Raw genomic sequence first — 27,997 nt, 5'->3', positions numbered from 1 at the left:
TTAGAAATAGTATAATATTTATTTCAATAAACTTACAAAATAAGATATTTATTATAATTTAATAAATAAAGTATTATAAAATATGTCATATTAAGAAAGGCAGGAGTGGTTTTATTGCATTATATCTTATATTTATGTAATACTATTGTTCCAAGGCAGTTTGCAACCAACCAACACAAGCACCGTAGCAGTCTCTGGATAAAGGGAGATATCCGTCCATCTAGGCAAAGTCTGAAAAACAACAATAAAAAAACTCTCTAATCACACGCCAATAAACTACATAAGTATAACCTCACATATCCAGTTCAAAAATACATATCCCCAGAAATATCTCGGGAGAAACTTTGTATGCAAAATGACGCAAACGTTTATTTATTTATTGCATCTCACTATACATAAAACACTTTTTTTTTCTCATAAAAATTAACCTCACTAGGACTAAGCCTGTATCGAGGTTAAAAAATTACATTATAGTGAAGCAAACATAGAGTGATCACAAACATAAATTAATTCTACATACAAACACAAAATATTTCAAAATTAAAGAAAAAAATAAGTATTAGATGTGTTACCAGATGGGTAATTTGACAGTATATTGTAACAATATTTGAACCATAACTAATCATTAATCATTATTCAAAAGACGAAGCAAAGTAGATAATAAAGACAGTTTTTAGTAAATGGGACTTATATAAAATCTTATTATTTAAGAAAGGACAAGGATGAAAAAATATTAAGACAATTGCCTGTCAATACAAAAATCTTAATTAAATATTTGAATTTAACTAAGGAATTGGTAGACTTAATATGATTTGGAAGAATATTAAACATAAGTGGTGCCTGATATAAATAATTTCTTTGACCAAAAGAAGTTTTAGTATGTACAGCCACAAAGTTCAATGTAGAGCTAATTCTAGTTGTCCGCATTTGTTGTGTTCTTTCAGCAAATTTAATATTGATAAAAAATCGACAAAGTATTTGAGTGATATATAGCTGTTTTAGACACATAACATTACATTCCTTATAAAGTAGGTTGGATAGATAACAGAATTTTTTTTTTGCACATTACTTTAAGGATCAATATTTGAGTAATATTTAGTGGTTCAACATTGGACTTTAGACCTTTCGACAATTTCAGCAAATATAGCAATCAGTGCCATCTGTTGGTACATTTATTAATTAATATGTACAACTACACTAATGAAATAATGCAACCGACTATATGCAATTGACTATAGACTGAACAAAGAAAGAATGAAACAAAAGTCAGTCAGCTAGTGAGAGAGAAAGTGGGGAATAAACGGATGAGTCAGGATACTCTTCACTGGCACGCATCATGTGTAAATTTAAAGCATTAGAAAAATATTAATTAAACGAGTCGAAGAAACGGACCGTTGAAACTAACATAAACTGTGAAAGGGTGTTCCGCTCGTATACGTCGATTTCCGCGCACGTGCTTCAATGCTGCTAGCTCCGTAGAGCAGGCCCCATTAAAATATCTCTAGAACAGACCCAGCAAGCCCACATTGCGTCTGTGTATTAGAGATGGCAATCGGTCTGTTAACAATCGATTGTAAATCAGATAGACTTCCCTCCTTTGCACAGAATCAAGTAGGTTTAATTGATAATTATTAACCGAAAACACGTTTGTCATCATCGATCACCTCGTCACTTACCAAGATTCATCTTGTAGTTACGTGTCAGTGAAAATAAATTTAATAAAATTCATTTAGCATAAAATCTTGTTGATATTTTTGGCAACCCCATTATGTATTCTGATATACCATTTGATGTGAATTATCTTGTTTGGAGTGAATAAAAAAATATATTTAAAAAAAAAACCTGTCTTCTTGGGTGAGAGCTAATCGTAGGAATGAATGAAAGTTTACCAGAAGTTTTGAACAAGAAGGGTATGAGATCCTGAACCCTCAGCTCCGGCATGAAGCTGCCAAAGAACACTTCCTCGAGGGCATCTCCGGAGAAGGAGCGGAGGGGCAGCAGCTGCAGCAGCAGGCCGGCATACCGATCCTCCTCCTCTGCCGAGGAGTGCTGCTGGACGTAGTTGCGCAGGGACTGGGCGCACTTCTGCTTGTGGTGGAGGAGCTTCTTGCGCCACTGGACGGGGTAGATGTCTGGAATTAAAAACATCAGCAATGATACAATCCTTCTGGTCTGGTCTGCTGCTGTTGTTTCCCTACAGTTTCTCATGCCTAAGCGGTGTTTGCTTTCACATCACCTAATAGACTTTTACACGATGCTTTTTTTCATACTGATCTCCATATTTCATTTGGTTTTATGCCCAGTTGTATAGATTGTAAATTATAAGAACAGAACAGATTTAATGAGCAATCAAAAATTATACAAAAAGATTTTAAAGCGCAAAGTAATGTAAAACTAAATATAAAACAATATTAGTAAAATATGTAACAGTAACATAAAATAGAAACTAAGGTCAAATCAATAACACTACATTACCTAAGCTACTGTATTTTATAGAATTCAACAAAGTGATTATAGATTACGCTTAATTCTATAATTGGGGTCAGTAAATATCATTAGTACTCACAAACTTGTTGCCCAGATCATGAATTGGTTAGTGAGTCTGTCTGATGTCTGATAGTTGGTTGTGTACGTATTGCAATAAATGATATACTTTGGCCTGTGTTCCTGTTCAGTATGTGGAATTTAATAGTGGCGACGATGGCAGGGCTGTCAATTAAGTTGTTAGTGACTATGCTACAAGCAGGTCTGAAATAATTCTCCTGTCAGTCATTATAATTAGATGCAAGTTGATTCATTAAAATTACATAATTTATGTGATCAATTGTAATTCTGAGCTACACATTTAGAAACTGGGAATATGTAAACTATATCACAAACAGTTTGTGGTCATTCTCAATGATGGTTCTATCAAAATTTAGAGAGAAATACTTAATTTATACAATATTTTATTTACTAAATAACAATAATGCATAAAAATCCAAACGCATTCAAATTATTTAATTTCGAATTTTTTATAGGCGCCGAATAGCCAAGGTGCCGATAATACCTAACACATCGCCCATTTTATTATTTTTCGTAAAAAAGGCGCTACACAAAAATACAAATGATTAGAATATTATTTATTACAATGATGATCTACCTAGGCATTTACCAATTTTGACAAGGGCCGCCAAAATTTTACTCACGCCAGATGCCGTTTGACTCACAGGGCCAGCCCTGTGCTCAAAGTATGTATGTATAAAAGTGCATATTTTGGCAAACTGTAGAGAGATAAAAACAACCAAAAATGTCTTCGGAGACCAAAATTTATTTAACATTTTTTTTACTACAAATAATGTTGGGAATCACTGGTTAAGGCGATGCCATACGTAGTAATGAAAAATCATGCGTTTTTGGTTTGAAAATTTGGTCACCTAGAAATGTTTCAGAAGCTTTAATTAAATACTGCGAGTAGAATACATCTTGGCCTTTGAAATAATCGAGTATTTTTTAGATAAGTCTTTTTATAAGCCCAGAAAAAAATAATGTATAAGACCTATGAAAACTGCTTTAAAGTTCAAAATCTCCTACTTACGAACCCATTTTCAGTTATAGTTTTATTGTATAGTGTGGAAAATTAAGTTATTTATAAAATGATCGAAAAAAAAAATTAAATAATTATGCCTGAACATCCACATAATAAAATAAAAGGCACTTTTTGGCCATGTTTTTTTCTTGCATAAATCAAAATAGGCGGATGGTGTTAAGCGGGAATTTAAACCTTATCGCCATCTATGTAAGGGTTGTTTTTGATAGCAGCTCAATTTAAAATATTACACGACGTAGTGCATCGCCTTAAAGTAAGTTGGGTACGTCCAGAGTAGATTGCCCCGGTGAAAGACCACCATTCAGTATCGGAATGTAGCTTGAAATGACTGTTTGGTGATCAGATCTGAATGGTCAGATATTCCCGACCTTCCTCTTCTCTATCGCCTTCCCTTCCCCACTACCTTTAGCTTCACGACATACCTCAATTGGGGATGCAATAGTCTCACTGGCTTCTTACGGTTGGGACTACTGTGCGGTATAACGTACAAAGATGAATACCTGCAGAGAAGAAGGTGAGTGCTCGAAGACAGGCGTACTCGTGATTGTCCACCTGCAGCTGCGTCATGGTGTCCACGTAGTTCTGGAGACACTCCAACTGCTCGGCTGCCATCAGCAACTTCTCTGGGTCTTGGCAGCCTACAAATAACATAATGTTTGATGTTAATCAATCAACAAAATTCAAACAGATTGAATTAAAAGGTACAAAAATAGGCAAAGAGAATTGCGCTTATGCGGAGAGCGTTATGTGAAAAAGAAAGTTTTGAGATATTGGCTGTTAAATTTTTTATAGGAAATGTTAATTTTCAACACAGCCAATTTCTAGGATTGCAACACCGGGACGCATGCGTGTACTAGCGAACCAGCCAGTGTATTTAGCAAGTTCCGTAGGATAATTATTATGTCTCGAGCTCCTGGGTGTTCCATATGTAATTCCTGCATTACAACCTCTCGCATTTCGCCCGAAACCTTTTTTATTTATCACTGGATGATTCGATACTCGACGATTTTATACTCGATGATTCGATACTTGACGATTGTACACTGGACGATTCAATACTCAATACTCGGCAATTCAATACTCGATGATTCGACATTTGACGATTCAATACTGGATAATCCGATACTCGACAATGTTGAAAGAGCTTAAGTTTTTCGTGCCTAACAAGTATACACACGGGAGATCTTTTTATGCTCTGAAAGCGAAGACTTCTGCCTATCAGAACAGGATAATGTAATATATGAGGAACGGGGTATCAAATCTTAAGTAAAAAAAAAAAAAAAAAAAAAAAAAAAAAAAAAAAAAAAAAAAAAAAAAAAAAAAAAAACTATTGCCGGGGCATATGAGATCTTCCCAGGTTATAGTGGGTCAAGGCTGGCGCCGTCATTGTACAAAAGAAAGGTTCCATTTTTGTTATGAAATGAAAAATCGGCCAAGAGCAATCATACAATGTATTTAACCAAAAACAAAGCATGACTTAGTAGGTAACAATTGCAAGACAAAAATTAAACAAACAACATAACTGTGGACCCGTGAAATTTGAGCCAAACTAACAACCTGCTTTTCTTCGTTCTTTGTACTTCCTTTCAACAATGATCCAATCCCCAGATGTCTTGAAGGTGACCTCGTGAGGGGCGAGGTGATGGATGTCCATTGAATTTTGATATTTATCCTTGTCAGCGGTCACATTCGTCAGGATGTTGTGGTGCGGAGAAGCGGACATCGCTCGGAATGGCGTGTAGCAATCCCTCAGCGTGTGAGGATTGTAAGATTGATCCGACATGATTACAACATTACTTCCTTCTTGAAGTGTTCACATAAACCATTGTGGAAAACGCACTCCGTACTTACAGGGATACGGAATAATGATAAACAAGCCGAACCGCAGTCAACAGCGTATCAAAGACCAATCCCTTTGATTATCAGACATAATCGAATCTACGTCGTTTCTTTCTCCGGCGTCCATTCAAGAAGTGCCGTTTCTTACCGGAAACGGTGCCAATCCAAATTCACCAAATGTTGCCAGTCGAAGTCAGGAAAATAATTATTTTTCGCAGTAGGAATAATTTCCGTGACAATAATCAACAGAGCGACTCAACTTCATAACGATGCTACCGTTGACATTTTCAACATTACTTACGGACAGTTTATCAACTATCTTTTGACATGCATGTCCATTTTATACTTGTACTTTGCTAGATTTCCTATCAACCTTTTCTAATTGTACCAACAGAATATAATGTCACCTCTTGCATGTTCATTTGATATTGTTCTTTAGTAGGTATTTAAACCTTCAATATACAGAATATGTTACTTCCTAGGCACTTCCCAACCTTTCAAAGCTTCACAACATACCTCACGGATACGGATAGGAGACAGAAATATGGTTTATTATATATGTTATTTAATGTAAATGGAGAAATACCTTCGTCGTTGATGTTATCTTCGTCAGTCTGAGCCTGCGGTCCACGGAGATGTGAGATCAAGGAGGGCAGGATTGTAGATAGAGAAAGGGTCTGGAAGGAAATATATCGCCTACATTATGAACAGCACTTGAATCTGACAACGGACATAAACAAAGATTATATTTATGAAAAATAAACCGGCAAATACTACAGTTATTATTACTCATTTGATTATAAATATACAGTTTTGCATATTCACACCCCTCATGAATTCTAAAAAGTTCCACTTTATCATATACTTTAGGCACATATGTTGGCATTACTGCTGCGTTTAGTGCATATTTCTGGATTGATAGTGCACATTTTTAGATTGATAGTGTATATTTTGGCATTAATAGGGCATATTTTTAGATTGATAGTGCATATTTTGGCATTAATAGTGCATATTTCTGGATTTATAGTGCACATTTTGGAATTCATAGTGTACATTTATTAACAGGGCATATTTCTGGATTCATAGTGTCTGTTTTTAGATTGACAGTGCATATTTTGGCATTAATAGTACATATTTTGGGCATATTTCTGGATTGATAGTGCATATTTATTAATAGGGCATATTTCTGGAATGATAGTGCATATTTTCACATTCATAGTGCATATTGATTAATAGGGCATATTTTGGCATTGATGGTGTGTATTTATTAATAGGGCATATTTTAGGATTGCTTTTGTTCCGTTACTGTGCTTCTGACTCATACATTTTTAATCAACTGCAACCTAATTGCAATCTGTCCGTCTGTCAGCGTACGGCAGCGGTAATCCCATAAATAAATTATAAAAGAAACATAAATAAGTAAGCGAAACCTGTTAATTTGACTGTCCTAAAATGGGAAACCTTCCTAGTTGGACAGTCAAAAGTTTCCTTCCATATAATGTAATGTATCTTAATAAATAAAGCGTGAACTAGAACTTACTTGAGCGCATTGCGCTAAACCCAGGACGAATAGTTCCGGCCAGCAACGCTTTACCAGCGAAAGCTGCATTTCTGAACTGCAACAAGATACAAACACTTCATAAATAAATCATCATCACTTGGTTCAGCAGTTCAAAACAATGGGTTACCAACACCGACCAGTCATCGAATCAGAATCAGATCTGCGTAGATCATTTTGCGCAAAAAGAACTTAATGCAAAATGAACTCAATTCCAAACGAACAAACGAACGAACTCAATTACAAAATGAACCTAGTACAAAACGAACCTAGTGCAAAAGTAAATCAGTGCAAAATGAACCTAGTACGAAATGAACCTAGTGCAAAAGTAAATCAGTGCAAAATGAACCTAGTACAAAAGTAAATTAGTGCAAAATGAACCGAGTACGAAATGAAATGTAGTAAAAAATGAACTTGGTGAAAAATGAACTTGACTTATAAGATGAACCTCAAAAATTCTAGTTGTAAGGGACCTAAAGTTTCATTTTTTTAATGCGAAACCGCACAAGAGTCCCATCTGCTCAAGCTGTCAGCTTCAAGCCAGTGAGACTATGGCATCACCAGTTGTGGTATTTTGTGAGGCTGGGGAGGGGAATAGATGGAGAAGAGGAAGTGGGGAAGTACCCGGCTACTCAGATCTGGTCACCAAACACAGCCAAATCCATTTCAATTCTGAGTGGTGGTCTTACACCAGGGTGATACTGAGAGTATCTTACACTCTGGAACGTGCCTCAAATATTCTTTTTTAATTAAATATATTATTTTAAATGAGTAAATTGTGAAATCTCACAAATAAATTGCGCACACTGGGGTTTGAATCTGCGACCCTCGGCTTGCTGGTCGAGAGCCTTACCCCTCGAACACGGAGGTCGTCGAAACACTGACCAAAAGTAGTATGAGTTACAGAAATTTGAAGTAAATCTATATTATTTAGAGTAGAGCGAGTTTTAATTTTTTTTTTAAGTATTCCTGTATGTTTTGAATTGTAAGGTTGCAGATATACCTCAGGTCCATCTCATTGGTGGGCAGCCACCGGCAGCAGAGCATGAGAAGGCGCGAGCCCGCCTCACACAGGGCATGTGCGTGCAGGTGGCGAGGGGGGTTGGAGGCTGGCGCCTGTGCTGCCGCGGCCCAGCGCTCTTCAGATTCTGGGGGAGGGAAGGAGATTACAAATATTAATTCAATATGAATAGAAACCCACTGACAGTTTGACCACAAACAAAAACCATTCCCTAGCCTCGTCCAGTATGAAGGGGGCTGTGGGGTGTATCACATAGTCCCCGATACCTAATACAGGGTTTTCCAATAAGAGGTGTTATTTTGAATAGTCCGCTATTTCAGTAGATGTTACTTTTGAAGTTGTCATTTTTTGACATTTGACAAGTAGAAACTACGCCATTAATAAAAATGGAACAATACACGCTTCAACAACGCACTGAAAATATTAAAATTCACTTGAGTGAATCAAATGCAAATCATCTTGAGTGATGAGGCCCATTTCCACCTCGGTGGCTTCGTCAACAAGCAAAATTGTCGCATCTAGGGATCAGAAAACCCAAGAGTTATTGTTGAAAAGCCTCTCGATCCTCAACGTGTGACTGTTTGCTGCGGTTTACGGTCCGGCGGAGTCATTGGACCTTACTTTTTCGAAAATGAGGCTGGAGCAACAGTTACGGTGAATGGATTGCGCTATTGAGAGATGATTAATGATTTTTTATGGCCGGAATTGGATAGTATTGATCTGGACAACGTTTACTTTCAACAAGACGGCGCTACGTGCTTCACAAGCAACGAAACCATTGATCTTTTACGATTGAATATCAAAATAACACCTCTTATTGGAAAATCCTGTATAATTTTAAGTCAAAATAAATACATTGTAAAAACGGTAAAAAATGGTTCTGTATACCATCTCAGTACAAAAAAAAAACGTATTTTTACTTGAATGGAAGTATTTTTACCTGAGTGGAGGTAATTTTACCTAAGTGGAGGTATTTTTAACTGAGTGGAGGTAATTTTACCTAAGTGGAAGAATTTTTATCTGAGTGGGGGTAATTTTACCTAAGTGGAGGTATTTTTACCTGAGTGGTGAGGCTCCTCTGCAGCTGGAGATTGTGGCCTCTGTGACAAGGACATGGCTATGTCCGCTGCTGGGCCATATGCAGATTGGAGGTACTCGTTTATATTTAAGGCACCTGCAAAACACACGGAAATAAATAAATTAAGGTGAAGCGGAAGCGACAATTCTCATACGATTTGTTTACATTCTAAATATATAAAAAACAACCGATTTTAGTAATGAAAAATAATACTAAAAATGAGATTAGCGCATTCATCAATTCATTGTTATATCACTTATAATAATCAAGTAATTACATTAGCAAATGTATTTATTTTTCATTCCATTTATATAGGTGTTAGTGCAACTGCTAGCTAAAACACGCATCCTGCAATATAGGTAGGTATTCCCGGCTTATTGGTAGATTAGAATGAGACACACTCATGTGTGAGCGGTCCTGATATTCTTTCGTCGAGCACGCTTTCAGCACATTCGTAAAGTATGTTAAAGTAGTTAAATATGTAAATTTAAATATTGAAGACAATATTAGTGATTTCTAAACGAAAATCTGAAACAGAAAAATCAGAAAACGATACGGTCACATCTAGGACTCGAACCCAGGACCCTTGTCTTTCCGGGACACCGCTCTACCAACTGAGCTAATGGGACCCTATCCCCCTCGGTTACTTTTAACTGTATCATACTTCGAATAAGAACTACCAACATTGTCTTCATTTTTTCACCGCACTTTTTTATTGGCCACTATCTTTATGTATGATCGCAAGATTCAACCCGAACTAAATGCAATATAGAGAGCATCTTTTTTTTTTTTTTTATATAAACCTATCTTATTTATTTTTTTTATTGTGCGACATCTATTGACTTTTCTGCAAGTCTAGAATGAATATTTATTTTTGGAATAACTTTATTGAGTAAAACCTCAAATTGTAATATTTAAATATTGAAGACAATATTAGCAATTTCTAAACGAAAATCTGAAACAGAAAAATCAGAAAAGGATACAGTCACATCTAGGACTCGAACCCAGGCCGTATCCTTTTCTGATTTTTCTGTTTCAGATTTTCGTTTAGAAATCGCTAATATTGTCTTCAATATTTAAATATTACAATTATAGGTTTTACTCATTTCCATGCTATAAAATTGTTCAATGCTCTACCAAATGAAACCAAAAAAATAAACGAAATGAGTATATTTAAAACAAAAGTCAAAACATGGCTTAGAGATCAAAGTAATAATCAACTTACAAACATTATGAAGACAATGTAAAGACAATTCAAAACTAAATACAAAAATTTAAGAAAAACTACAGGCCGCCTCAGAACAGGAAACCCTAGTGAGGAGGACTGTGAAAAAAATACAAAAAATATACTTATACAGTAGAACCTCGTTAATTCGAAATCCACGGGACATCAAAAATCAAATTTCGAATTAACGAATTCCCACGTAATTCGAAATTTTATGAAAAAAAAAAAAGCCGAAAATCGATTTTATCGGCCGCCTCTTCAAATCCGGGTGGTATTTTAGTTGTAAATTCGTATTAATACCAATTATTTCTTTATTTTCGCGGCCTATTACCGTGGCGGCAGGCCCTTTAAATTCAGATATTCGCAATAAATTCGTAAAAATGCTATATATTTACGCGTAAATCGAGATTTCGCTGCCGATTTCGGTCGCAGCCTACCCTTTAAATTGAGATATTCGTAAAAATACGATATATTTCCGCGTAAATCGAGATTTCGCGGTAATTTTCCGTCGCGGCCGGCCCTTTATTTCAAATATCTGAATTTAAATTCGTAAAAATACGATATATTTCCGCGTAAAACGAGAATTCGCGGCCGTATTCCGTCGCGGCCGGCTCTTTAAATTCAGATATTCGAAATTAATTCGCAAAAATACGATATATTTCCGTGTAAATCGAGAATGCGCGGCCGATTTCCGTCGCGGCCGACCCTTTAAATTCTGATATTTGATGTAAATTCGTAAAAATATGATATATTTCCGCGTAAATCGAATTTTATCGGCAGTTTTTCGTCGCGGCCGGCCTTTTAAGTTCAGACATTTGAAGTAAATACGAAAAATATCTCATATTTCGGCGTGAATCGAAATTTTTCGGCCGATTTCTGTCGCGCCGTATTTTTTAACTCGGATATTCGAAGTAAAGTTAGTAAAAATACGATATATTTCCGCGTAAATTGAAATTTCGCGTCCGATTTCCGTCGCAGCGGGCCCTTTAAAATTCAGATATTCGAAATAAATTCGTAAAAATACGATATATCTATGCGTAAATCGAGATTTCGCGGCCGATTTCCGTCGCAGCGGGCCATTTAAATTCAAATATTCGAAATAAATTCGTAAATATACGATACATTTACGCGTAAATCGAAATTTCGCGGCCGAGTTTCGTCGCGGCCGACCCTTTAAATTCAGATACTTGGTGTAAACTCGTAAAACTACGACATATATCCGCGTAAAACGTATTTTATCGGCCCTTCAAACTCAGATATTCGAAATAAATTTGAAAAAGTATGACATTCCAGTGTAAATCGATTCAGATTTACAAAATACGAATACTAATAAGGACGATGTATAACCACGTAAAAATACATTTTTCGGCGTTTTACCGCCACGGCTGACTTTTAGATTCAGATTTACGAAATATTATGATTTATTTTCGCAAAAATCAAATTTTTTCGAATTACACGAACAAATTTTCGTGCGCGGACAAAAATAAATTTCGAATTACGAATTAACGAATTTCGAATTAAAAAAAATTTTGTATGAAAAAATTTTTCAGCGGAAATTTTTTTTGCGAAAATTTTGAATTACGCGTTTTTTCGAATTATCGGGGTTCGAATTAACGGGGTTCTACTGTATTATACTTTAAACCTACATAATGTACAAATTTTGCTATTGATATTAATAAAATAAAATAAAATAATAACTCAATAAAGTTATTCCGCAAAATAAATTTAAAAAAAAGTTAAATATGTTTTTAGTAAAAGGGTCAAAAGATTGCATGAAATGAATTGTAATTCTGGTAAAATATTATTTTTTGCTATTTTATAAATTTGTAGTTTCATGTTGCAAGGCTATTATGAATAAAATGCATAATACGAGCTAGGAACCTACTCAGATTTCTGTCTGCCACCTTGCATGTGCAGTCAGCGTTCGATCTCAAAGCGATTACAAGAAATCAATAATAATAATAATTTTGCACAACACGGTTTCGTGTTATTCTAAAACAATGACTTATAATTGGCAGAGTTGTTGGATATCCATTAAATGATTCCTGGGGCAGTGGTACCCAAAACACCACACCCCAATTGAGGATGTTACTGACTCCAGACGTTTGGGAGTAGTTGGGAAGTCTTGTGGTCTTGTGTGGTATTCATTAGTAACCAACTAACCGTCACGCAGTTTTTGCGCAGGGGCAGGCAGAGAGGACAGATTACCACTCAACTCTGTTGCGGCACCTACATCTTGCTTTATTCATATTCACATACGCGTCATCATCTCATACGTCTGACTCCTGACATAACCCGACTCAAATATCTGGTTCACTCGATCGAGCCATGTCTTCTTTGGGCATCGCCTACTTCTTCTACCCTTCACTTTGTGTCGTAGACATCGTTTCATAATAATATTATTGTTACTTATTAACAAATTCATTATTATTTATTACGTCCTAGCTGACGTGTACCTGGCGTTGTTGGGGGCGTAGAAGGATTCCGAAATAGATAGTGGCAGAGAATATTTATGGAAACCTCTCATAAAACTTGAAACTCTTCATAAAAAAAATACAAATCACTTGTAAAAAATATATAATTTATCGGGGAACCATGTAATACAGAATTCGTATCTCTTATTTACGATCTTAATATAGCATTGTAAGTCATGCAATCGTAAGGATACCATAGGCCTGTTATCCGGCGGCCCTTTTTATTAATCATTCAATCTCCCCGGGCGTTGATTTATTATGATTACTGAGTTCAACAATCCTCCCCATGTCTGTCTCACTTCAACTTATGAGTTATGCCGTCAGAACTTTGAGATGCACTCTTTTTCGCAAATATCTTTTGGTTGGGTAATATATTTTTGCATACAAACATAAGCGTGAGTTTTGGCATTATTTTTTGGCTTATGCCATTCTCTAAAACTTGAGCTTTATAGGCAGAAAAAACCATTTATTCAGATTAATATATCTTATGTACAGGTGTATATATCTCGTGTACAAACCAATAATTCATCTCAATATTCAAAAGGTTTTTATTCGACAATATTGAAAATCTATTGGTGTGAAGTTTCTGAATATATTTTGAGAATACCCTTAAATGCAACAGTCAATCTAAATCCTGGTGAGGTGGATTGACGTGTGCTTAGAGTGTTGCAAGCTTTGGAGAGTCCTGGCCGCCTTTAGTAAACGCCTCCACTTCTGCCAGTCTCCTGTTCCCTCCCACCAGTTCTGCAGGATGCAGTATATACCTCCACACCATCCAACCACTTTAACTTAGACCTCCCAACATTCCTTTATCCTGTAGACTGTCAAATATCTTCCATGCTTGCTACATATCCTGTTCAGCAGAGCCCTCCCAGTTTTACGACTTCTTGACAACTTCAATCAATTCGTATAGCTCGTTGTTCATTATTACTTGAGAGTCTTTGGGATTACTCTAAATATTACTAAAGTTGTAGCGGGCGGTATTTGGTCCGATGCACGGATCCGAATACTTTCTCCCTCACACGCATAGCGCCGTTTCGCTCGGCAACTTTCAGCTCACCACCCGTACAGGAAGACACCCCATTGGCCGAGCTACCCCCACCCAGGCCTATATGGAGTCAGAGTATCCAGTCTCCTGGTTAAAATAAGCAACAGAATTCTTGTGGTCATTGCCCAGTTAAACCCTCCCCAGTACCAAGTTAAGAGAACCCCCCGGGTCCTCCTTGAGAATTCAAGTAACAGCTCCCTCGGGGACATTAAAACCTCAACCCAACTAAGAGACCACGGGTCCTGTGTTGAGGTTATTATGCTAAGTGTTTAGTGAGAATGTTACTGATCATTGTTTTAACTCTAAATGACTTTGAGTTGATGAGTTCAATTTTGCCCTGCCACTAATTATCAAACATCTGACAAGACCTCTGAGTTATCTATGTGACGTGTGCTCTATGGGCCGTTCTAGAAGGGAGCTCGGGACATAATTTCGAGAAGCGTTGACCGTGAGTACCAATCGGGCAGCCAGCAGGGGTTGACGCGACTTCAGAGAAGATACGAGCGAGCACTCCAGTCGACAGACTTCCGGGTGACGCAATGACGCAATCAGCTAGATAAAATTAATTCGCTGGTCATCGGTTTGTACCGATTCAAAAATTTAACAACGCTTTCCTAAGTGTTGTTTGGCGCCCTACTCACGATTAACAGGTTAGATATTTAATGTCTTTACACAATGTCACACTCAAACTTTTGCTACCAATATAAATTCCATCCGTGCGTTCAAATACTTCGTATTGATGCTCACCCCTGAGTTTAATCTAATTTTGTTGTAAGAGAGATCTCTAGCTCTATGCGATATTGAAATAAATGTAATATTGAAATTCTTTTCTGTTTTATTTCATAATCATAGCAATCCCGATGTTGGTTTTTCCATACCTGTTACAATGGCGCAAACGTGGCTTAACTAATAATTTTTAACTGTTACAATGGCGGCCCAACGCGGTTCTAGTCGTTACAAACTTTCCTGTACTCTGTTTTTTACTATAAGCTGTGAACCCTGTATGAAATAAACTGAAGCTGAAAGACTATTTTCTTACAAACACCCTGGACACCAAGTCATATTTTGTTAAATGTTGACATAAAACAAAGAAGTGTCAGAGATTATGAATTGGGAGATAAAAGACAGAAAGATATATGAACAATTAATAGGTAAGATATTACCTAGTGGGTTAAGAGCATTAACTTGTTGCATCTGCAAGATATTGTTGGCCAGGAGATGCGAGTGCAAAAGTAGTCTGGAGTCTTCTGGGGAAGTTCCCGGACCGTCTTGGGAGGAGGGGGCGGTGGATCCATAGGGGAAACCTGGTAAGAATTAATAAACAATACATTATACAGAACTTTTAAAAATAATCCAATCTCGACCGATCGTTCCTAGAATCATTTTTTGCCCATCTGACTATTTATTTCTTTCAGTTCAAAATTAATTTCATACAAAACGGGAAAAAATAAATTGCGCCAATCGTTCCTCTATGCATTGTTATATAGCATCAATCATGTGATATCCTTGATATTAATGTAAGAGTTTATATCCACTGATGGTACTCGTAGTAGTCTATTAGACTACCCATAAATGGCATTAGTGGTCGAGTATTGTAGAGACCAAGGGGATAGTAAATAAGGGGTAACCTCAAGTTTGGGGTCCATATAATTCCAACAGCCTGCTAGTTAAGACATCAGGGCCCATTGTAAATCTATCTCATTAACCTTTTGAACGCGTTAATTCGCTCCGTTTTATCTATACCCGTGCGCGGTACATATTTTCAAATACCTATGCACGCAATTAAATTTCAAATTATAGCATTCTGGCATGATTTATTGGACTATATAGACAGAACAGATTATTCTCCACAGTATGAAAACAAATCCTCGTGTGTCAACACTCTTAGATGTTTATAAAAACAAAAACATAAAATTTCATACAAAGACGTACCGTATCTTTTGAATGTGGTCCCGCCATTCACTCGGCGTGTGTGTACTTAGGTGATAGACACAAGTGGGTCACCATGATCACTTATCATTTTTAGTTATGAAAAGTTCTGAATGACATACTAGTACTAACGCCATCCGTTGACAAAAATGTAAACTAAAGGACTAAAAGGCGCGAAGAGGCGCACTTGATTATCGATCTTTTTTTATGAAATACAATTTTATTTTTGAGAAATTCTTGTAGATGTCAGCATTGTGATAGTTCTACGAATGTCCAAGTGAGCAAGAAATACATTTATGACGTAGGAGCGCTGGAATATCGGCCGTCAAAGTTTCCGTATCAACTGTTGATACAGCCGCATGTGAGTATAGACTTTTTGCCGTAACAACAGTTGATACGGCCGGGTGCAAAGAGTTAAAAGTCCAAGTGATTTGTTGAAGTTTTATTTAATTAATGAAAGTTTGTGAGAAACCCCGGAGATAAAACAAATCGTTAACTAAGCACCCATTTTTTGTAGTATTTTACTCGATCAATCACTGCCAGCGGCCGCTTCTGACATTAGTTGTCGTCAGACATTAAAGCACAGCAGTGAGTATGTGCGCTTATCTGTTTACTTTCTAGTTTTTGAGCGTTTCCACTTTAAAAATGAACCGTCCGGTGTTAAAAGAATGTATTCGAAAGATCAAAAATTGTTGAAATGGAAAAAATCCCAATGAAAAATGCATTGATGTAACAAGACGTTTAGATGTATTTTTGGAATATGGAAAAGCATATCTGTTCTGAGAATAACTTTTAGGAGGAATGACTGCAACCATTTTCATGCAAAACTTAAATTTCGATTTGAGGTCAAAATATCCAACCATTGTTTTACCGCATAAATTTTGTGATATCCTTGATATTAATGCAAGAGTTCATCCACGGATGGCACTCGTAGTAGTCTATTAGACGACCCATAAATGGCGTTAGCGATCGAGTATTGTAGAGACCAAGGGGAGTGTAAATAAGGGGGAACCTCAAGGTTGGCAACCACAATGAAACCAGAACACATTGTTCAGCGTAAATTCGTGTTTCTAATACAGATATAAGAATAATAAATTAATAAATTAATTAATTAAATAATCAAAATCTCAAGTAAATTTCATTGAATAATTTGATTTATTCACAACTTATTCATTTAAAATAATATACTTGCAACACATTCCAGAGTGGAAGAATTTGGTAAACTCTCAGTATCGCCCCGGTGTTAGATCAGCATTCAGAATTGAAATGTTGCTTGAAGTGGATTCAGCCGTGTCTGGTGACCAGATTTGAATAGCCTGGTACTTCCCCACCTTCCTCTTCCCCATCTAGTAAAAATATTGGATACGTGCTACTTTTATTTATTTGTATTTTTAAAATATGGCCATTAGAGAATCAATTTTTCATGATTTTAGAGGCATAAGTTTTATATGAAAAGGGCCGCGTATCCGTTCCACGCCACCTCCCGGCTCCACGCACTTGGTTTGTTCTTTCTCTCATGGGTCGGTCCATTAATTAGTATGTCTATGATATAAATTAATATTACCTGAAGATCCTTTGAAAGCCGCAGCGAGATGGGCAAGATGAAACACAGGTGTAGGTGAAGAACTGCGGCCATAGTCCATTGGTTCATCTTTGGCATTCACCATCTGTTACAAGTTACATAATTACATATTGGCGCACTAATATAATTGCATGGCATCGCTTCTACATACAAAAACCCACAATCTGCACATCTGCCCTGATGATGTACACTGTAAAGCTGTACGAAACGTTTGCTAAAGGAGGGAGAAAAAAAAATTAAAGGAAAAAAGACATTTACAACTGGCGTCAAAACAACAAATCTGTTATTTTTTTATAATAAACCAGAAGATGTATACCCGACGTTGCTGTGAATTATCCTTAGAAGATATACGTATACCATCGTGGACTTTTCTGTAGGCCTTTTTAAGATATACAATTCGGTAGTACATTATTTTGATGCATCTCATAAGGTTTAGGCAGCGTTGGCAATGTAAACGCCTGAAAAATTTTTTTTACGACTTTGAAACATTGACTTTTCTCTACTTTCTATAAATGTAATATGCGTGTATTATAAATATAAACCTACCGGAAGAAATTCTCTATATAATAGTGAAAACCATATCAAAATCCGTTGCATAGTTTAGAAGAACTAAGCGCACTAACAGACAGACTCGGAACTCGATTTTATTTTATACTATTTAGAGATGTAACAAGTTTAGTGACAAGACGCAACGTGTCGTCTCAGTCAGGGCCGGACTTCCGCCTAGGCCTGAGAAGCCCTGGCTTTGGTCCCCAACCTCAGGATTGGGGGCCCCAGCCAGTGACTGATTTTAATATTTTTTTTTAACATTAACTCACATAGTAGGCCTCGATAAGAAATAAGTTTCTTAACAGGTTCGCTGCCGGCGACTCCGGTCGGAGCCATTCGGCGTCTGGCACTGGGTGCCGGCGGCTCCGGCCGGAGCCATGAGTAGTATGTCTTGCACAAACATCATTTTCCTGCCGGCACTCGCGGCGAATGGTTGTTTCTGTAGCTGGCGTTGTTGTTGACAATTGTACCAACATTTTATAGCAATTGGTTTTCAAGAAAAAATTAGGTTATTGTTGTAAAGGGCCATTTAACCCCTCCGACTTTTCGCGAACTTGAAGCTAAGATGTCTTTACCGAAATGTCAATTTCACGAAAACGTTGTGTTATTACCGCCTCACAATCAAAGCTCTATAAATGAAACATTACTGAACGGAGCCGAATAGTAAAAACTGTTTTAGAAAGGTTACAAAATAGGCTTTCAAATTGTTGTATCATAAATAAATATTAACATTTGTAAATATTTAAATTTAGAATGGAAACATGAAAAAATTGTAAAAATGACTCACCTGTAATGTTTTATGTAAAAACGATACTAAAATCACGGATAATGTAAAAAAAAAAAACACTTATTTCATCGTACAAATGTACAATAAACAATTCTGTCACTTCACTTTTTGACCATTTCATACAAAATATATTTTTAAAAAAATAATTAAACTTGCGAGGCGGGTCGGCACGTCAAACGGCTTTCTTGGCGTCGTTTTACGATTTGGCGGGTAAAATTTGCTTCCACTGAGTAGGTCTTTTTACGGGTTTCTATGGATAACTTTGAATAGAGATGTGAAGCTTCATTCAATACGAATATTCTACTTTTTGTTTTAGGGATGTCACTAGAAGAATAACGGAGTTATGACGATTTTTGTGGAAACACACGCGTTGACGTGTAAACACGCTTATTGTACTTGACTGCTATCGTTATTTTATCGTGTATATCTGCTTACGTTGCTGACCGGTTAAAAAAGTAAACGATAAGTTTGTGTTTTTTAATTTTTTTGTGTAAAAATCTTCTTATTGTCATAATGAGTGATGATGCTGGACCATCTCGTCCTAAAAAGTCTCGTCCCTTACGTAAATCTCTGCAACTTGAAGACATTGAGATGGAGTTAGAAAATGAACTTGAGTGCGTCAATGAGTACCACCAAATTTTATAAATATTTTTTCTTCATGAGATGTGTATTACTTTCGTTATCTTATTTGATTTGCTACTTGTATTTTAGTTATTATTTGAATAAAAGACAAAAAAAAATTGTCTATTTTTGTTTTATCAAAATAATAAGAAGAGAGTAAAAAGAGTGCGACTAAACGGACGAAACCGCCGGCACCTGCTAAGTGATTTTCAACCGTGGTGCCGCTTGGCACCTAGGATCAGTTATATTGTGCATAGGCGGCAGCGAACCTGTTAAAGCATAACATCTCATCTTTGAGGATTCTGTGAAAATGGTACACATTAAAGATAATTATATTACAAATTTTCTATAGGGCCCCGACGTTGGAGGGTGTCAAAATGATACACATCGAGGACACAGGACCTGGCTGACAGTATTTTCCTAATAATTTGTTTTTTTGCTAAATTATGTTTTTAGTAAATTGTACCGTCTTACAAGATAATATGTTTTCAGCTAAATAAGGGTTCGTCACAATAAAACTAAGTCTTTCCTTTAACCTTCCAGCGGGCGCGCTGTCGTAAAATTTACGACAAACGCGCCTTATCGCTTCCCCCACTCTTGCGACTTAGTTGTAAGCATCGAGCTTCGAGCTATGCTAGAGTCAAATCAAATGTCAAACATTTACCACAAGATATAAATGCTTTTCTCAAAGTGAATTACGGTAGGGCAGTTGAACCGATAACAGAAGAAGAAAACAGAAGCTTTCCAAAATGCGGTGTTTGTCGGTTATATGCACTGGATAAGAAAAGATCCTCCGCATCAATGAAGTGTTGCCGTTGCCAGTCCTTTACATGCAAGAACCATTCTTCAGTTGAGGTGGTTTGTAACAATTGTAAGGATGAGAATATTGATTCTGACTAAATAGGTCGATAAAATATTTTATTTTGAAATATTAACATGTTTTGAGTGTTGCTTCGTTTTTTTTAAGAAAGTCAAATATATTTTTTTTAAGTACTGCCTATTATGATTTTTCATATCCTTAAAGAAATTCCCCAACGTTTGTATAAAGAAAACACCACCTACATGGAGAAAACTTGATGACGTAAAATTTACGACAAGCGCCCGCTCAAGGGAAATTTCTCAACGCGCCCGCTGGAAGGTTAAATAAATTACACTACCTTTACCGGTGCACTCATCCAAATTCGCAGTTATTGATGCAACCTAATTATTGTATGTATTTTCATATAATTGTAGGTATATTATAAGGACTATAAACGAACTTGGTAAATGATGTATTGATATTGAAGCAACCTAACTATTGAGTGTTCGTATTTTTATATAATTGTAGGTACATTATAGTACTATAAATAAACTTGGTAGATAGCTGCCTCAACACAGGCTAAGCCTAGTGAGGCGGGCTATGATAAACCTTAACACATAACTACATTAACATTTCTATTATTTACATTTATTTTACCTACTGTTTATATATTCCTTTCCGTTGATAAAATTATATACTCATCTAATTTATAAACCAATGTACACAAAACAGTCTCATGTATTTCTATAGTTATAGTTTGAAAATTTGTCACAATAAAGATATTATATTATTACTATTATTATTACTGTGACATTTGACATGAAAATTGCCATGCGCTTTTTCACAGATAAAAAATCAATGTTTGCAGGTGACAAAACGACAAGATAGAATAATATTAAGATAAATTATTTCTTTTTCAAGCAAACAAAATATATTTTCGCATGCTAGGAGCATGTTTTAAGGTTCAAAATAGCATAAAATCGGGGCAAGCGCGGTGAGCTACTACCATATTAACCCTTTCAGTACCGCACTTTTGTTTCCACATATATTTGTTTATTATTTGTGTTTTTTACAATAAATATACAATGTTTACAAGTCATACTGTTTTAATTTATACTGCACTTCCATTAAAAGCATTTGCTTGTGGGTGGAAGAGGAGTGTACATTTGCGAAAAAATAATACAACTAGGTTATAAAGTTAGAAAAATTACAAAATTAAAATCCATACAAATTATTGTATTTGGAAGGAAGAAAAAATATATATTATGGAGGATAGATAGAGTATAGTAGGATAATTTGTGAGATTTTCAAGTGAAACTAGGGGAATCAGTTTTTTTGTTAACAGATTTTTTTATACAGTTCAAAATTTGTTTTTTATCATTAATGCTTCTAATTTCTTCCGGTAATGTATTAAATAAATGTTTTCCTTGGTAGGTATAATAGTGCTGGGCAAAAGAAGTATGTAGTTTAGGGCATTCAAATATATATTTAAGTCTGGTTTGATTTTCAGCTATGAATGAGTATTTATCTTTTTCTTTTATAATTTGAATAATTGAATTTTTCATAAATAAGTGTTTAAATGTGGGAACTTTGAATTCTTCGAATACGCGTTCAGTGGGGAAGTCTGGAGGATTTTTTAGTATTATGACTTTTTGAACCATTTCTATGGGGGTCAGGTTATATATATATATATATATATATATATATATATATATACCATATTTTATGCTTGACAACCCCTTAAATAAAATTAAAGTAATTTGGATTTTTATTTATTTTTAAGCCTCAAAGGGTTATTTTTTTATTAGCAAGGAAAACCTAACACAATTGTTTTTTTTTTTTAATATTAAATTAACATGAATATATATAAAGGGTAATAATGGATCCCAGTCCAAGCAAAACAGCCAATATGAGATCCGTCATTATATTTACAGTATTTGTCGGTAATAAGGATTGCAACCTAGCAGAAAAAATATTAACTGTTTTCTTCGGGTTCCTGAGGAAGAACTCTGGTATTGAAAGGGTTAATAATATTATTTTTTTTTAATTTACAGACAACATCGCTTTCTATAGTTTTACTTTCTAAAATTTCGAGTTCAAATGTTGTCACGAGAAATGAGCTCATTTCAAAAATGACTCGTGACATTAACCTAATTTTCAGCTACATTACAGTAAAGTGAAAGTTGCTTTTGAAAAAGGCAAAAGCTGCCACAGATTCTAAGACAAAATAATAGGGCTTAAATAATAATAATATAAAAATGTAAGAAAGTAGTTCACAAACATCAACATTTCATAAACAACAAAATATTTAAAAATTCAACTTTTCATCAAAAAGAAAAATAATTTATAGCTCATCATGGAATCAAAGTCGCAAGCTGAAGACAGGTGCATTGACCTAGAAATTACAGACAGAAAATCTGTGCAAATTTCATGAAACCAGAACAAATTGTTCTTTTTTTGTTTCAGCATGGAGGTTTACTGATACAGATTTAAGAATAATAAATTAATTAATTAAAGAGGGGTTGTCTGCGAAAGTTCTATTCATGTTCTGTTATTCTATCATTATGGACAATATCAGCGGGAACATAACAAGTCAATCGGTTTAATTGTTGGCAGATGAATCATCTAAATGCGTTTAAGATTGACGATTGATTTTATTCATTAATATCATTCATTTAACATATATATCCAGCTAACAATAAAATCACCCTAATATAATAGAACTTCCTTCTTCTTCTGGCGTTAGTAAGATTAGATTGTTAATATTAATTTTAGTTGTAAGTTGCCAAATATGTAAATACTCGTTTATATATGTCGTTAAGATAGTAGTTATAGGCCTTAGTCGTAAGTCACTAGATATAAGTCTTAGAGATAAGTCAGTAGTTCTAGTATTAACTAGAAATATATTTGTACAGCGCCCATGAGGTGATTTCTCACGAAAACGGCGCTATATAAATTAGCCAAATATTATTATTATTATTATTATGGGCCAGTTGCTTCACAGAACTTTAATAGAACTAGAAATTTAACTTAGAAATTTGATGAATTATTCAAATTCTCCGAAACAACCTGTCCCAAGACCTCATGTAAACTTATTTGATGAATTTGTGTTATTTCAGTTTATTAATTTTAAATAATGTATACAGAGAGGAAAATACTCTCAGTATCGCCCTGATGTAAGATCACCATTCAGAATTGAAACATTGCTTGAAATTACTTTAGCCGCGTTTGTTGACTAGATCTGAATATCCTGGTACTTCCCCTCCCACTATATTCAGCCTCACAACATATCCCAATTGTGGATACCGTAGTCTCACTGGTTCCAGACGATTGGAAGCAGTTGGCACTCTTACGCGGTATTCACATAAAAATATAATTTTTTTAAAGATGCGCTTTTTTTAAGAATAATAATCAAAGTTTATACTTACATCTCTAGCGTGCCCCATGAACATCTTGTGGTCCTGCTGCTCGGTTTCACCCCTGTTGGTGTTGCCGCCGCCGCCGCTCCCGGGCCCCGTGCCGCCGCCCCGGTCCGCCACTGCGGGCTTGCGCTCGTGCTGCACGGCTGCAACACGCATACCCACTAGTACGTTACACACGCCACACATGGACATAGACATTGGACTACTTAGATTGGATTTGCTTAGATACTAGATATCGCAGAATTTCAAGGAAATCAATCCATAATGGTAAAAACTCGCAGAGCAGTAACGCCATTCACCAGGGACCACAATTTAACTCTTTTAATACGCACATGGGTCTTTTGAATTGGGTACATTGAAATGTTTACAATTGGATAAAATAATATAAAAAACACACAAACTGAAATTATCAAAAATAATATCTCGACAAAAAATGTTGAAGTATGTTTTAAACATCGAATTTGTTACTTTAAAAATGTCGATATCATTAATAATAATAATAAATATACTTTATAAAAATATTACCATTTGTTATTTCGGCTACTGGCATTATACCTAGCTCTCTCATTCAAAATTTAGGCGTATTAGATCTATCAAAAAATTTATATATAAAGATGCAAAAGTCGGTCATTTTGAATACATGTAGGATAATGAAAGATTTTTTAAATATTTATGTTGAGGGATCAGTAGGATTTATAGGCCCTGTTAGGAGTTCTACCGAGCCGAACCCTCTGATATGAAAATATCTGGAGTCGGTGAATTATTTTCCCATTTGTTCTCTGGTGAGTTGACGTGTTGTTCTTGTATTGTTTTGTATTTATTTTGCTTATATAATGCACTTGCATAATTTTGATTGACTGGATGATCATTTGTGGAAAAGTGTGTGGAAGGGTTTAGTTTTTCCTATAAGATTTAACCCGGACATAAAATCGGAAGTTTGTATAGTGCCGATTTTGTGCAAAATCACCTCAAGAGCTCTGTACAAATATATAATACATTTCTACAATGATCTATGTTATTACTAACTATATATGGAGATAATATACAGTACAATACTTACCTGGTGGGTCACTTGAGATTAACACTTAATTAACATTGACTAATTGTTTATTAGCAAAATTTAGATACAGGATTTAGGGCGTAATTGGAAAATTGGATATAACTGGACTTTCTCTAAGGAATACCTAGTATATTTAATTTACGGGTATGACAGTTTGAAAAGGTAAGTTTTTAGTTTAGACCTGAATTCTGTTGGACTTATTATGGATCTTAGTTCCGAAGGGAGTTTATTTCAAGCCTTCGGCCCAGATACTCCGAAAGTGCGATCACTAAACTTAGTATTTGAGTTGCGCTTAGGTTCCATCAGTCTGCCTACAGCTGCTGATGTAGCTGATCTAAGAGTTGACTGCCTCAGACCAGTATTTCCGGGACGCATAGTTCAGAGATGTAGGGTGGGGCCATTTCATTGATGGATTTAAACACCATCCAGCACAATTGACATATCATTGACATATTCATTTGCTTAAGTATTAGGCGAGGAATTGGCGAGTTTGCTACATAATTTTTTTGTGAATGGTGACATTAAAATAGGTCTTTATGTCTAGTGTCAAGTAGGTAATCTTAAATTGACCAGACTCGGAAGTTCGCAACAGTCGAGCTCTGAATTATTCATGTAAATTTTTAGTACAGTAATTTTTACATTATGTATGAGTTTTATTTCATTTCATTGAAATATTCTTTGATCTCAGAAATAGGATACGGGTCACACCCTATTTATCCTATTCATATAATAATGCAAGTTTGAAATTTTTAATTTGCAATAACTGTTTTTAAGATACGCAACAGAAAGTAATGTAAAAAGTTAAGTTAAAAAATATGGGGGGCACTAGATTTTTTATTTAATCTCAAAGTGGGCGGTGGTCGAAATAAGTTTGAGAACCTGTGGTATGGGTGAAAGATGTTGGCAACATGCATTGTGAACGGGTTTCATACAAATCAATGTGTATCTTCCTTGTTTCTGTTATCTACGCTAATTAAGTATATTATGGGACAAGGATGTTATGCTCACAGTCAGATCGCATGCCGGAGTTAAGGCACTTAGGTTTACCTATGCTAACTAAGTATATTATGGGACAAGGATGTTATGCTCACAGTCAGATCGCATGCCGGAGTTGAGACACTTCTGTTATCTATGCTAATTAAGTATATTATGGGACAAGGATATTATGCTCACAGTCAGATCGCATGCCGGAGTTGAGGCACTTCTGCAGGCGGCAGTACTGACAACGGTTGCGGTGGTGCTTGGTGACCTCGCAGCTCATGGCGCCGCGACACTGATAACCCAGCTTCTTGCGGATGGAGCGCTTGAAGAAGCCCTTGCAACCTGTCACATGGCATACAAAATTTATTATTTGTAAGAAACATACATACTAGACTTATTTTAACCAGTGATTGAAGGAAAATTTTCTTGTGAAATTTTGTCCCTCTGGGGACGTTTTTGATGTTCTGATTTTATTTTTCAACTAAAAGCATTAAAAAATCAGAAGGTATTGAACAGTTAGAGTGGGTGGTGGGGATTGAGCGGCTGCTCGGCTGAGTGACCAGTGATGACATGGATTTATTCATGGAAAAAATATGTGAATGATATTAGAGCGTTCACATGTGAATAGTCATAAAAAATAATGCTCACTTGTGAGCAAAAAACGTTTGACTGGTTAAATATAAAAAGGCTCACCTTCACAGCTAATGGCCCCATAATGCCTCCCCGATGCCCGGTCCCCGCACACCACACAGAGCTCCATCTCCCCACCGCCGGGGGGCAGGGCCTCGCCGCCCCGCGGAGCCCCGGATCCTTCCAGCTTTACGGCGGGACTCTCCAGGTGCATGTCCATGGATAAGTGGATGGGTGCAGAGTCACTGGGGATGGCCCATGCATGCGCTTTCATGGGATTCTAAAAACATTAAACATTGTATATTAACCACTCAAGCGATAACTACCCAAATTTGGGTATTTATTTTGAACTAGGTAGCCGGCAATTCGTCGAATTAGGGTCAGGTGGCCGACTGTGGTCATAAACATGCACTTGATATACAATAGCTGTAAGATAAACATTTCGTTTTTTTAATCTTTATATTTCTGCCTACATTCCATTTTAAAAATTTCATACAAAATATCTGTTATTGTACGATACCTTCGTAATGTGTGTTGAAAAGTTATTTGCGTGTTGTGCTTGAAAAGTTATTTATTACATATATGTTCCATATTAATATTTGGATATATGATTTTTGGAATGAACGCGGCCAAATACAAAGTCGAACGCCCGGGAAATCCCTATCGCTCGAGTGGTTACCCAAGTACGAAATTAATTGGTAGACTAAGTATGGGTTATTCAAGGAAGACATGGCACGATCAAGGGAATTAAATACCTCAGAAAGGCCACGTCAAGAGTAAATAGCAGAATACTATGTTTATTTTTGTTTTGAGTTCCTTAGACATCATCCCTATGTTAATTGTATGTATGAAAATATATACGAGGGCGGTTCGGAAAATAACCACCGTTTGACTCCAACTTAAAAACCAGCATAGCTGCACAGCTGAAGTTCAAATATTTTATCACGCGCCTCTTAAAACTACAGCTTACCACTATTTTTTCAACAAAGTCACAATTTAAATTCACTTTGTCATAGAAATGCTGGGCCCCAAGCCACTTCTTAGTGTGGATGAACAGATGGAGCCAAGTCCGTTCCGTACGAGGGATGGTGGATGATTTCCACATGCTTAGAGCCCAGCACATCGATGACGATGAAGATCTTCAAAATGCTTGAGAGGTTAGCTACATTCCTAGGCGGCCTAACCTGACTCTAATCCATGAGTATATATTGCGCTTGATTACTATTCGCAGCCCTTTATTTTGCAGTATTTGCAATGTAATCATTAAAAAGCCCTTAAAACTTGTATATCATTCAACACATTATCAAAATACCAAGGATATATAATAAAATAATAGTAACGAATATTTTGCTGAAACTAACTTTCATTGAAACTTCAGAAATAACGGGTCAAAAGGACACCGACCTCATGTCAAAGGTATTTAACCCCAAAACGTTACGCGAGTGTTAACCGAACCAAAACCATTAAATTCACAACAACATATCCAACTCAAAGGTTTTATTAAACTATTTATTATATCACCTGCTCAAATCTAAAACTTATTTATTCCCAACATAACATAGACATATTCTACAGATACACACTAGTAAACAACCTGTTGAATCTTATAATAATAGACTTACCTTGGTTTTTACGTGAGATCATCAAGGACGTCATATCATATGAACAGCTTCACTCAATAAAAGGTTGATTTCCATTTTTTTACAGTGTATTTGTAACAAAAAAAACTGCAGAATGTAAATTCGATAATACGTGCTAACGGCGAATTGTGTCGCACGTCGCACAAAATCTGACAGGGAAATCAA

At 35.9% G+C, this 27,997-nt stretch overlaps 1 protein-coding gene across 5 annotated transcripts; it reads right to left on the bottom strand.

Moving 5' to 3' along the window:
* Nucleotides 1-27,997, bottom strand: Hr78 (Hormone-receptor-like in 78). 5 transcript variants are annotated; one of them, XM_089649161.1, is made up of 13 exons: nt 27,815-27,997; nt 26,256-26,472; nt 25,755-25,904; nt 23,528-23,682; nt 17,326-17,428; nt 14,996-15,136; nt 9,068-9,181; nt 7,990-8,134; nt 6,969-7,044; nt 6,015-6,105; nt 4,090-4,227; nt 1,890-2,132; nt 1-231 (listed from the first exon to the last, which is right to left on the bottom strand). In XM_089649161.1, exons 2-13 carry the CDS (start codon nt 26,464-26,466, stop codon nt 221-223), a joined length of 1,578 nt encoding a protein of 525 aa, XP_089505287.1. In that variant the 5' UTR covers nt 26,467-26,472; nt 27,815-27,997; the 3' UTR covers nt 1-220. The 5 variants fall into 5 exon arrangements, with proteins under 5 accessions (XP_089505287.1, XP_089505289.1, XP_089505288.1 ...); XM_089649163.1 differs by having other exon boundaries at nt 23,528-23,664; XM_089649162.1 differs by lacking the exon at nt 27,815-27,997 and adding an exon at nt 27,714-27,786.

This window comes from Hesperophylax consimilis, chromosome 29, assembly GCF_061612785.1.
Source record: "Hesperophylax consimilis isolate HC1 chromosome 29, BYU_Hcon_1.0, whole genome shotgun sequence".
NCBI lineage: Eukaryota > Metazoa > Arthropoda > Insecta > Trichoptera > Limnephilidae > Hesperophylax > Hesperophylax consimilis.
Note: the sequence above shows the minus strand (reverse complement) of the source record. Positions and strands in the feature narration are given on the sequence as shown.